This window comes from Alosa sapidissima, chromosome 8 (assembly GCF_018492685.1).
Source record: "Alosa sapidissima isolate fAloSap1 chromosome 8, fAloSap1.pri, whole genome shotgun sequence".
NCBI lineage: Eukaryota > Metazoa > Chordata > Actinopteri > Clupeiformes > Clupeidae > Alosa > Alosa sapidissima.
The window spans coordinates 11,218,224-11,231,381 of NC_055964.1; the positions used below are offsets into that span (position 1 = coordinate 11,218,224).

Below are 13,158 nucleotides of genomic sequence, written 5' to 3' on the forward strand. Positions count from 1 at the left end.
ACACAGGCCGGCCTCTTTGAGATTAAATATCTTAATCGGCCAAATGTGATTTAGTCAACAAAGGCATATGCATGACAGCTTCTGACACTGCAACAGTGTCACCATAACTATGTGTGTGCATACTCACAAAATAGAGATGTGTTCGTCCAGCCATCTGAAAAGACAACCATTTGTTGCTGGCTCATGTTCTTTTGGGCACACTCTTTCTGTTTCTCTCCCTCTCTCTCTCTCACACACACACACACACACATTTAAGAACCTTGTCACACTGTAGCCGTGTCAGAGCAATGGTGTTGCTGCTGAGTGGATGAAGAATGATGGCGTTAAGATGAAGTGGCTTTAATGGCTCACAGATGGTCCAGCTCGATGGTGGTGGGTAGGTATTCAGCTGACATCATCCGCCAAGAGCCGAAAGCATTCACTGTGACAACTTCAAAACATATTGAGTGTTAACACTTGCCAGAGACGGCTTGATACAAGATTGGAAGCGAGTGCAACTTTTCACGCTCCCCCCACCCCGTCCCCCCAGATCTCCCTCAGATTAAATCCTCATCGTGGTGATCTTTCTCATTGTATCATGAGAGGAAACAGGAATGGATCTCAGGAATTTTTTACACTCCTGTGTCAACCCCAAACATAACTGAACACAGATGTGAAAGGATGCTGTGCTCAATGTATAAAATTAAGCTACTGCTTTCTACAGTGCACTTGACACTTTATTACCTGACTGACTACATATTTATTCTGCTCCACACTACTGCATATTACATTACAAAAAGAAAAAAGAAGTCTGTAGGAAGCAATATTCTTTCGAATGTGTTTTTTTTTCCCCCCTTAGTGAAATCTATCTATGGGTTAGTGTCAGTGGCCTGACTGGAGAGCGGAGCGTAGTGCTCTCCAGCAGATGTCGGGCAGGTTGCGATAACGAATGGTGGAGCAGAGCAGAGGCAGCCGGCCGCGGCGTGGCACGGTGGAGGATAATGGTGAGTGGCAGAGCACCTGCAACAAAGGCAAACTACAAAGGGAGCGTCCGTGACAGCACTTCCTCTCCTCTGGCCTTTTGGACATGACCCCTCAGGAATCCCAGCACCAGCTTGGAAAAAGATTTCCAGCCGCCGCCGCTTCAGAGGGGCCTGGAGGGTGTCCCAAGAGGCTGCTTAAAGCTGCCGCTTGCAAATTGAGTACCGGTGCACCAAATCCAGAGAGGTGAAGTGTGTCTGTGTGTGTGTGCGTGTGTGTGTGTGTGTGTGTGTGTGTGTTTTGGTGGGGTGGGGGGAGGTCGAGTGATGGAGGGCACTGCCGCACCTGCCCGTAAATTCTGACCGAGTTTTCCTTTCAAGAGGAGGACACGAAGAGGAGGAGATAAATGATAAACACGGGCCGGGGGGCCGCAGGATGAAAAAGCAGAAGAGCAGCCGATGGGCCACTGGGGAGGCTTGAGGAGGCTCTTTATTGCACGGAGGTGGCCCGGCCGGACACCTCGGAGAGGCAGAAGTCAAGCGCGTGGATGCTCCGCGAGGTGACTTTGTGTCTTTGGTTTCTTTATTCCGAGAGGAGCAGACATATATAGCCTGGCTTTACAAGATTATAAAAGGAACTGAATTTTGGGGCTAATGCATGTGATTCATTGGTGCCGCTGCAGCACCGAAAGCAAAGCTCTACCTGAACACACACACACCAAAACAGAGAAATGTAAAAAAAATCATATATATATTCAAAATTCAAAATATATTTTGTGGTGTGAGCTGAGACAAAGATCTTATATCTTTCTCTCAACACCTTATCACCCAAGGGCCTTAATCTAGATTTTGACCTAAAACCTTTTTTGTAATTATTTTTGTCTTCTTTGTATTTACTTTGCATTTGTATACATTTGTTGTCTTTGTTTTTGATTGTAATGCCTAGTCTATTGGTGTTCAGAGGCGGGACTCTATGATTATCAACTTCACCTGTAGGTGTACTTTGTATGCCAATGTTGGTGTTGCCCTGCCCTCAAATGGGCGTACTCATTCCAATTGATTAATAGCCTAATATACCTGATTGACATCACTTGTCCTAATTATCTGTACAGGCCATTTTGTGCTTTTATACTGGCAGTGCTTTTCTATTCATTAAGATGCCTGAAGAAGATCGTAAGATCGAAACGTTGTGTCTTTTTTCTATTAAAAGTTGAGTCGTTCAAAGGCAGTGTGCAAGTCTTTTTCACTTGTATGCCCTTTTTGATTTGGCACCTGCTGAAACACTTTTGGATGTGCACACTTCATAGTAAGCTGAGACAAATACACCTTAATGAACAATTAAATGATATGCATTTAATTACATGCATTTTATTTCAAAGAAGCATATGCCTGTAAAATGTCATTGAATAAATTGACTCATTTTGAACAGACAACAACACCTTCTAAAGGCTGTAGTAGCACATGTGTAAATGTAAAAGGTTGCAACAGGAGGGTTATCCACCTGGAGCTTGCTGCAAGTGAACTACATTAAATGTAATGTAATAAAAATGAACAAAGCATGAAAAATGTCACATGTAAAACTAAATATAACATATCTTATTTGCTCACACCTGGAATGCAAATTCTAAATACAATACAGGATCTAACCCGGCATTACCGGTATCTTGCAACTGAGCAAACAGTTGATATGGGAAAGGAAAATAACTGCAACAGTCATTATTCCATGTAAAAAACTGCCCTTTCAATTGATACATTACTTCGCACAAAACACATTTTTAAACATAAACAATGTGCTGTAAAAAAATTAACTCCAAATGTTCAAAAGTTTAAGGGTTGATTGATTGCATGTAATGCATAACTCATTTATCTATAGATCTACAGATCTATATGCTTCTTGAATTTCCCCTGGGGATCAATAAAGTATCTATCTATCTATCTATTGAATTCATTTTTAAAAGATATTCATTTATGGTTTTGTGTGTGAACTACACATCATACTAACAAGTAGGCCTATATTTCACAATGATATTTTATTCCAATAATTTAATGCTCTTTTAATGCTATAGGTTTTGAATATTTTCATGGTGGTTAAGTATAAAGAGACATAGGTTTCAAGGTCAGTGATAACCACAACCACTGGTAGTTTTCCTATCAAACGACTTCTGGCCAGACATTTCCTGGTAAATAAATCTGAGGTGGTGGTTTCAACCACTTGGATCAATTAGGGTTTTTTATTTGCTTGTATTTACATTCCGGAACCAGAAGCGCATCCTACTTGAAAAGGCCAGGAGAGGAGATAATTGTTAGAGCAGAGCAGTCAGGACGGAATAATCACAAAGTGCTTTGTTTATTTGTTCAAGGGGTTAGTCAAATTTTCTTTCATCGCAACTCTTGCCAGTGTGAAGGAACATAAGAGATCCGTCTGAACATCCTTGTCATTTTAAATAATCTGACAATGCTGTCTATGTGTAGGTTCAAATGTTATCTGCCCTTTGTGTACAAAGTGAAGAGATAAAACAGTTCTAAATCAAATATTTCCACATGTTCTATCCAGAATTATTTTTATTATTCTGTTTTATCTTGTCAATGGCAGATTTTTCTCTTTTCACCATTGCTAGGCCTAGTGAAAAAATATCAACAAAAAACAAAAGAAAAAAAGAAAGAAAAAAGATAAAATAAAAATATGTCTCCTCCAGCTGCTGAATGCTACGTGGGTGTGGTTACTCTGGTGTATGCATAAAGAGCAGATGCTATCTAAGCCTTGAGCTGTGAGCAATGAGCATACACCTGCGAGAGAGGTCAGTCATCATGCGGTTGGTTGGGGCATGCTTTGCTTGATAAGGGCAACTACCACAAACTCCATCATCTGTCATTCTAACACTGACTTAATTATAAACAACTCACTTGACTACTGATACAATCTCACAGGTGGAACACAGTAGGGAAATTGTTGGTTGATAGGCTAAGACCCCCCCCCCCACACCCACACACACACACACTTTTTATTTTGGTATAGGCCTAGGCCTATCTAATGATATAAATTAGCACTTTAAATTATTTGTTTCAATATTTGTTTTTGTTTTTACACTTAAATAGCACCTTCACTTTGAAAAACACAATGTGGCCTTTTGTTAAAAGTGGCCAACTACAACGAATGTTGCATAGAAATGTGCTTTCCTGGTAGCCTCTGGTAGAGAAAAAAAGCTGCTGCTTATATTACTCACACCTATTAAGGCTCAGGCTATAAGGCTTGTTTTGATGTCAGTTCGGCTAAAGCGAACTAATATAAGGAAAGTCCGGGAAATAGAATAGAAATAGAATAGATTAAGCCTATTTGTAGCAATTTTGTGCAGCTGCGTCGCTGTGACGGTTTTCGTATCATGCAAATCTCTTACAGTAGGCTAGGTGTTTTTAATAGCTTTTCAAATAATGCAGTATTATCTACACAATGCAAATTTTAGTTGTCGCCTTTCAATCACTGACTGATGGAAAGGTTTGTTTAAGTGATGTTTAAACAAATTATTTTTCCGATTTCCAGCCCTAACCCTGGCGTCTTTCATGAACCTCTGCTGCCATCATGTGGTCAGGTCATTGCCACCATCCGTCACACAGTGTTTCCTGCGTGCTGTCTAAAACATGTGAGATGTCAGTGGAAATATATCTGTCCAGTCTGAGCATTCATGATATTTGCCAATTATGTTTCGAAATACAAGAACAACAGTAGGCTAGCAGCTGTGCACTCTTTACATTTAAAAACAGCAGTCAGTAAGACAGTGCCACAACAAGGAAATAGCAGGAGGCTACTATAGCCAACTGACAGTCTCTCTGCAGACCACCTGTTTATCCATATCTGCGTGTGAGGAATAAGGTAGGCTATAGTAGGCTGAAGACTAGACTAGACTGACAGACTCCTACACGGTGTTTCTCTCGTGAGTAGGCTAAGGAAATTATGTCACTATTTTTTTGAAGTGGTGTTTTCAAAGGATGACCGGGTCAACGAAAGCAAAATGACACAGGTGACATGGGGACAATTAGTGCGTTCTCCTCCCGTCTGTTCAAAATGGGTGTCTGTCTGGCAGTCTCTTACCAGTGCACAGTCAGTCTGCTGCCAACAACTGTTCCAGTAGATTCGGAGCTCGTCTACAGAACCCATACAGCACCGCCCAGTAGAACAACATTTGGAATAGATGTACTTCTCAACCAATCGTAGCGCAATATGGAGAGTATTTCCTGCCTTTTTAACAAATCAGAAATAGATACACAAAAAAAATCCAAACTTGAACATGTCAGCAAAACAGAGGGGGAGGGGATCAACTGATAGCTGCAGTCATATTTGAAGCTCAAATTATGATCTGAGGTTTCTAAATCGATTATTTTCCCAAGAAAAAGGTAAACTATGTTTAGTTTACTTGAACATTTAGTATATAACACTTTTATATAGGCTTACATTATTCATAACTAACGGTTTTCAGTAAGTTACCTGTTAGATAGCTTACTGCCATAGACTTGTATGCTAGATACAAAGCTAACGTTACCTAGCCTGTGCCTCAAACTAGCCAACATTACTTACAGTAACAGTTGCTAGGGTAGAGTTAGCTAGCTAGCTTGCTAAAGAGTTGCTAACTAACCAATGGTCGTGCTACTGCAAAGCTGCCATGCTAGCTAGCTTGTATGAAACTTTCAAGAGTCGAATGTTTAGCCTATAGGAAACGAATGATGTTTTATCTAGCATAAGGATATTGAATGTATCGTGTCTGCGTCGATGTATGTTCGTATTTAATCCACGGGAATTGGCTGCAATCGCGAAACTTTTGGTTTATTTCGACACACTGCAATGGCGTGTTCAGTTCTCAGCAGAATGGGCGTAAACAGCGCTAGGGGAGCCTGCGACTGAAGTTGAGTGAAATCGGGGCAGAGAGTCGAGGAAGCCATGATCCAATCAGTATCGTTAACGTTACTTTCTGAAAAATATTAAGTGGAACTTGATAGTTATTTGTGAATAAGCTATTTCTTTCACTCAATCAGTCTTATTTACAAAACCACATGTTTGGTGCAATTAACCTTTTAGCAAAGAACCCCTGGAACAATTAAAGTTTTCATGACAAGTTAGCAAGCTACTTGATTTTCTCGGCCTGTCGAATAGCCTACTTGCAGTGGTACGCGTGTAACGTTAGTTGTAGTGAAGTAGCTAGCCCTGTAACATTAATTGCAAACAGAATTATAGGTAGTTATAGGAACATTTTATAAATGTAATTTATGGCTAGCTGTCAACACTGTATCTGACATTGGGTTACATCATTACCTGTGGGTTAGTTTGTATTTTAAAGCAGTTGTCACAGTTAACGTTACTATTTAGTAGTTATGCAACTTCTGTTTAGAAGTTATTCAAACGTTAAGTAGTAGAATATTTCCTACCAAAGTTGTCTGACACGTGAAGGGATTGGCCATATATTTTAATGTTATATGTTGGCATGGGTCAACTGAGGGGTGTGTCAGTATTTAAACACACCCTTTTCTAATGCAAATACAGTCAGACAGCACTCGCCTGTCAACGACCTCAAAGGCAGCAAACACAGAAGACTAACCTATCACATCAGTTGTTAAGAGGTGGTTTTATGAGCAGTCTGCAGTCTGCACCATTTAAATATGCCAGAGTTAGTAAAAATAACTACTTTTCTTCCGCAGTCCTTAGTAAAAATAACTGCTTTTCATCTGCAGTCCCTAGGCAGGTGACTTAGAACTCATTCACTATAAATGAAAGGGTACACATAATGGTGACATATACTGTACATTGGCAAAACAAACAAACAAAACAGATATACAGGATAACAAAGACATCATTCATCCACCTCTATACTGCATTCAATTTAACAGTGAAAGTGTATGGGTGATGAAATGTATGACAGTTAAAAGTGAGTGCATCTCTGTTTTTTTTTTTTTAGGAGCGCTGTTTTAAGTGAGTTTTAAAGGTGTTGAATGTAGGACACTATCTTATTGGGAGGGGCAAGCTATTCCAGAGTTTACCTCCTATTATTGACAATATGTTTTGTTCAGAATTTGAGACAATACAGACAAATTATAAAACTATATGATAACAAAACTAAAACTAACATTTTAATATTCAGCTTTTCGTTTTTATTTTTCATCAGAATGTCAGGCACAGTACAAAGTCTGTTTTAAGGGTGCCATCCTCAGTTCTGGCAAAATCTGATTGATTTTACTAGTTACTGAAATTGAGGGAATCGACGGAAGTTAAAAGAGAGTTAAAAGTGGCACACAAAATAAATAACACAATACATAGGACTGATGAGAGAGTCGGTTATAGTGGAAGCTAATTGTTGCAGCAGACGCTCCGTGAATGAAACCAGTGGCTGTGGAATTAATCGATTAATCGTGATCAGGACTTTCAACGATTATGAAAACAACATAATTGAAATATAATTTTGCTTAATTAATGAATTATTATTTTGCTACATTCAGTTTCATAACAATGCCCTCCTTTTGTCTTGAGTCGTCATGTGCATTACCTTTTTTCATTTATTTTTTCTGTTGGATTATATTTAAAATTCAATTAAAAAATGTAAAAAGTAAAAAAAAATGGATGATAGTTCCAAAATCACTGTGTACTCATGTTTAATAATCGTGATCTCAATATTGAACAAAAATAATCGTGATAATGATTTTTCCTATAATCAAGCTCCCTTTAGTCCAATAGTGTAGCCTCCCTGTATGAATTATGAAGAAAAAAAACACCTTGCATATATTTCTTTCTTTCAGCAGTCAAACCGTTTCAGAGAGTACATGTCCACACCCACGGACCCATCTGGTGGAATGTCCCACCCTGGACCATCCCCAGGCCCAGGACTGTCCCCGGGTCCCATCCTGGGATCCAGCCCTGGTCCAGGCCCCTCTCCTGGGTCAGTGCACAGCATGATGGGCCCCAGCCCGGGGCCTCCCAGTGGGCCCCACAGCATGCAGGGCCAGGGGCCCGGAGATTACCCTCAGGAAGGCATGCATCAGATGCATAAGGTATTATATCATCTGATCTGGCCACATACATGCCAATTATTACAGTATATAAGCTTTATTTGTACAGCACTTGTTGGGAATAGGTTATACTTAGTCCTCTGCAAAGGTTAACATTGGATAGAATAAATATAGAGATAAATGATTGATGATGTGTTAATGATTAATGATGATATAGAGATAATGAAGCACATAATGATGAGTTGATGTTGTTGACCTGTCTACCCCATAGCCAGGAGAAGGCGTTGACTTGTGTATTTTTATTTCCCCTTAGCCCATGGAGGGCATGCTCGAGAAAGTGCCTATGGCTGACGAAATGCACTTTGGCCAGATGAAGAACGTGGGGATGAGGACTCTGCACAGTGGCATGGGCCCCCCCCAGAGCCCCATGGAGCAGCACAGCCAAGGTATGGAGACATGCTCACATTTAGGTATTTCACAGCATTGGAGGAACTGGAATCACAACACACTTAGGTGGGAATCACATTGGAAATAATGAAGCGGCAGTGTTAAAATGTGACGCAACACTCAGACCATGAGAATGCAAAAGAAGCTCTATCGCGTTCTTAAGTTACACAAGCAGTCTACGTTCTGTTGCCAAATCTGATCATTTATGAGCCTCGCGTTACGGTGTGAAAGTTGAAGGCGCAAATTGTTGAACGGTCAAATTGTTTGACGCTAGCGCAACACTGCAGTTCCAATTATTCTGCTGCCAAAACATAGTGTACAAAAGGAAATCTGCAGCTTGCCGCTGGTCAGAGTGATCTCTGCCTTACTATGATCATTATAGTGGTGTATTTGTGCCTTATGTCTTATGTATGTGTATCAATATGTGCTACAATTAAATGGATAAGATTGACCTTCTTTTGAGTATTTGTTGGTATATTGCATCATATACGAAGCATATTGAATATATGAATTAATCAATTTAATTGATAATAGTTAAATTAGTTTCATGGGCTATTTTGGAAGAGTACAACATGACAGCATTAAAACCATTTTACAGATTAAAAAGATAGTTGAATCTTTCCTGTAAACTCTTTCCACCTCCTCTTTTCTCCCCTTTTTTCTCCCCTCTTGTAGGGTACATATCCCCTCACCCCTCTCCTATGGGTGTCCCCGAGCATGCCTCCAGCCCCATGTCCAGCGCGGGCCCCACCGCTCCCCAGATGCCCCCTGCCCAGCCGGGCCCCATGATGCCCATGGACCCGCAGGCGATGGGGCAGCCGGGCCGCGGGCCGTCCTCCTTCAGCCCTGTGCAGCTGCAGCAGCTCCGTGCTCAGATCCTGGCCTACAAGATCCTGGGCCGTGGGCAGCCACTGCCCGAAAACCTGCAGCTGGCGGTGCAGGGCAAGAGGAGTCTGCCCACCATGCAGCAGCCGTCTGTCAACACTGGGCCTTACAGCCGGCCACCAGGTGGGCGCTTCACCACAGGATATACTAGCACAGGTCATACTAGTAGGTGATGGCAGAAATAGAGCAAGGCTGTAAAGTATAATTTATATGTATGTGTTTATGTGTATGATCATAACACAGCATTAGTCATGGGGCCCCATCTACGCTGTATCTTATCCTTCCTAAGCCAGAGATGTTCAACCAGTGGTCTGTGAAGGGCGTTACAGGTGGTCCTTTGACATGCTTTTAATGTCTTTCCACTGTGTGAAGCACTATTGTTTCACCGCACACCTCACGACGGTGGTCCGCTTCTTAGTCAGAATGGTGGGCCCTGGGTCACAATCACTTGAAAACCCCTGCTCTTAGCACACCTGAGGCTTTTCTCAATACAAACTACGTTAAGAACGGTCTTCTGTTCTTGAGAAGTTAAGATCGGGAGTTCAGACTCCAGAGAATAAGCGGCTTACAGTACGCTTAATCTGTGGTTTGAGATATCTGCGTTCTTGCCAATTTAACAGCTCAGCTCGAGCTCTAGTCATTTGTTTATATATTGCTTTATTGGTCTAGCCAGTATTTTCACCATTCTTTTTACTGACATTTACAATAAAATATATCATTCACCAGCTTGTTTGATTTAGTTTTTATTTTGAAAGCATTAATTGAATATTAATAAGAACATATTCAAGTGTGATGGCGGGAATAGCCTGTAGTTCACAAGTTCACAACCCAAGTACAGAAAAGAACGCATATTATTGAGAAACGCCCCGGATGAAAATCAGTGTAATGATAAGGGTTTCATTCCTCTAGCTAATTCATGCTTGTTTAGCTAATCTAGAGGGCCACTCCCAAGTTCAGTCTGGTATGCAGAGATGGAAAACATGCACTGCTGTTGGGGCCCAGAAGCTGGGTGCCGGTAGGGAGATTGGCATCCCCTGTAACTTCCAGGCTGATGTTGGCCTTGCTCTTCTCATAGGTATGCCGATGCCTCCTATTAGTGGACCTTCCCCAGGGCCGTGCCCGGCGCCTGCCATGCAAGGACACGCTCAAAGTCCTGCACCAAAACCCTGGACAGAGGGTGAGTCTCCCCAGATGCCACTGGTCGAGATCAAATACTCCAAGGCCAAGTGCTGGAGCCCGACCTCAGTGTTCACAATCTTTGAAATCGAGGGGGCGTGCCAGTGTACATTTCAAACATCTTGGCACATTCCTCACTTTTTGAAGTCAATATTATAGATAGATACCCATGGGCAACTCTGGTCTGAAGTAGCATGTGAAGTTGACATGATAAAGATGTCTGTTAGCATGCAAGTCATGACCCTAGATGCACAAAAACACTGGCGAAATAGGAAAAAGGAATTGCTTCCAATGCTGTAGTTGGTATGGTAAAAGATACATGGTTCATGTAAACAATCTACAGATTAGTGTTGTCACGATACCAAAATTATGACTTCGATACGATACCTGCCATAAATATCATGATGCTCGATACTGAAACGATACTACGACAAAATCCTAAGATATCTGGAAAAGAAAGGACTCATACCTCCTCCAAGTGTATTGAGTCATTTGTGTTAATGTTATTCTGGCGTGAACATTACGCTTTCATCACGTTAGCACCCTATGATTACAGCTCGTTATGTCTCGTCAAAATGATTACAGCTCGTTATGTCTCGTCAAAATTCATTGATGAAGGAAGGTTCGCTTTATCCCAGAGAACCATACTCGTTTCACTTTCACAAAACAGAAGAGAAGAAATTGCCACTAACCATGTAGTTGTGTTTTCTATAGCATATTCGTTAACCTGTCGTTCTTTGAACTCTTTAAAAATGTTGGGATATGTCTGCGAGGTGTTTAGCCAAGTTCCATGCATAGCATACTGCTTTTAAATGACTTTGAAACATATTTTACAAACGGGCCTCTGTGTACCTGATGGCTTGCCTTCATTATTCGCGATGTATCCAAAATAGTTCCAGATTTCACGTCACCTTTTGGTTTATCCACAAGGCCGAGGACTGTCGGCAAAGAACTATGTTGACGTTGCTGCGCACTCACTCACTCAGAGCTGCCTGCTTGACACGCCCACTTGCCTAGATGCGTGCAAGGAGCAGTGAGAGCTAGCCTAGAAATCTAGACGCGCCCCTAGCTAGGCTAGTCTAGCAACTCTCCGTTGGCTTGTGAGCTCCAGAAATCGAAACTCAATCAGGCCAATGAAATCGTGTATAGAGTCGTTAGGTGGGCTTAACATAATGATTGATGGCAGAGTTGCAACAGTTTGGCTTGAATTCCCTGCTACTTGAAAACAAATAAGATGGATGTTGCTGTCGGCGAACAGTGTGACACGAGTTAAGCTTTTATTAAGTTGGCAAACGTTTGAACTAGCCAACTAGCTCCGCTGGTGGGAAACGCATGGGACTCATAGTGCTGCCGCTGTCCTATTGCGTGCAGAGGGAATTTGAAAGACAACTGATTATCCCGCCCCTCGGACTGAGCACTGCGAACGGTGAGTGCCCAGACCCTACATTTTAATGTGGGTCTGGCTCGTCAGGCTAAGTGAGAGCAGCAGTTCACACAGACACAGAACGTTATTATTTTAATAAAGTATCGATTCTAAAAACGTCGGAAATCGTATCGTTTTTTGCGTGAAGGCATCGTGATACCTTTTTAGTATTGATACACCGTGCAACACCTCTACAGATACTCTGTGAGATGAATGGTATAGCTTTTGGAAACACTGTTGATTGTGCTGAACAGCTTTCTCCCTTGAGAGATGTGTTCACTCAGAATCTCTAATGAAACCTTTCTTAGGCTGGAAATCATTGATCATTTTTTCATGACCATGCTTTACTCAGGAGAGACACCATACAGATTTCTTAAAGCTACAGAATGCTATCCTGTGTGGATTACATTTAGAATAAACTACGGACTGTGAGAAGAATTTCAATGACTAGAGGGAGTTCAGCACTCGTATGTGTAACATTCTCATTCCAGTCATGTCCTTCAGAAGGTGGTTACCAAACATCATTATGCGTTATATCCCGTGTGCATTATTAACGTTCTGCCACTGTTCTCACTCTCCCTTCGTGCCCTCCAGGCCAGGGTGCTGGCGAACCCTCCGCCATCCCGCAGAAGCACCCGATGCCCACCCCCAGTGGCCGTCCGTCCCCAGCGCCGCCTGCCGCCCAGCAGCAGACGCCCCAGCCCATGGTCGGCCCGTTGGGAGGGCAACAGCAGCATCAGCACCAACACCAGCATCAGCACCCCCAGCCGCAGCAGCCACAGCTGCCCCACCAGCCCTCCACCCAGCATCATCAGCAGCAAGCCCTCCAGCAGCAGCAGCAAGCTGGTCAGCCCTCGCTCATCATCCAGCTGCAGCAGAAGCAGAACCGCATCACGCCCATCCAGAAGCCCCAGGGGCTGGACCCTGTGGAGATCCTGCAGGAGCGCGAGTACAGGTATACAAAAAATAAATAATAAATAAAATAAATAAATAATAATAAATATAGTATATAAATATATAATATAAATATAGATAGTGTGTATCTACTGTATGTGTGTATGTGTGTGTGTGTGTGTGATGGTTGAGGGAGGTAAAATGGCACAGAGGAGAGGTAAGCCATCTCTGCCCTCAGATTCTTCTTCCATCATCCTTTGCTCTTTGTTTCTCTCTGAGCACCTTCCTTCCCCTGCAGATGGTCAGGCGTAGTCCATCTTCCTCTGTAGCTGAACCACTGCCTCCAGGGCCTCTGTAGGTAATGGAGGGCAGCGTGCTCTCGTGCTC

General features: G+C 42.2%; 1 protein-coding gene across 5 annotated transcripts in view; it reads left to right on the plus strand.

Moving 5' to 3' along the window:
• Positions 1 to 5,043: 5,043 nt before the first annotated feature.
• smarca2 (SWI/SNF related, matrix associated, actin dependent regulator of chromatin, subfamily a, member 2) overlaps positions 5,044 to 13,158 on the plus strand; it is a 51,237-nt gene continuing 43,122 nt past the window's right edge. Inside the window, exons 1-6 of one of the 5 annotated variants that reach the window (XM_042100104.1) lie at positions 5,044 to 5,348; positions 7,737 to 7,988; positions 8,260 to 8,392; positions 9,069 to 9,401; positions 10,354 to 10,455; positions 12,472 to 12,832. In XM_042100104.1, the coding sequence (XP_041956038.1) occupies positions 7,761 to 7,988; positions 8,260 to 8,392; positions 9,069 to 9,401; positions 10,354 to 10,455; positions 12,472 to 12,832 (1,157 nt within the window). In that variant the 5' untranslated portion in view covers positions 5,044 to 5,348; positions 7,737 to 7,760. The remainder of the gene's footprint in view (positions 5,349 to 7,736; positions 7,989 to 8,259; positions 8,393 to 9,068; positions 9,402 to 10,353; positions 10,456 to 12,471; positions 12,833 to 13,158) is intronic. The other 4 variants (XM_042100101.1, XM_042100100.1, XM_042100102.1 and 1 more) reach the window with 4 other exon arrangements.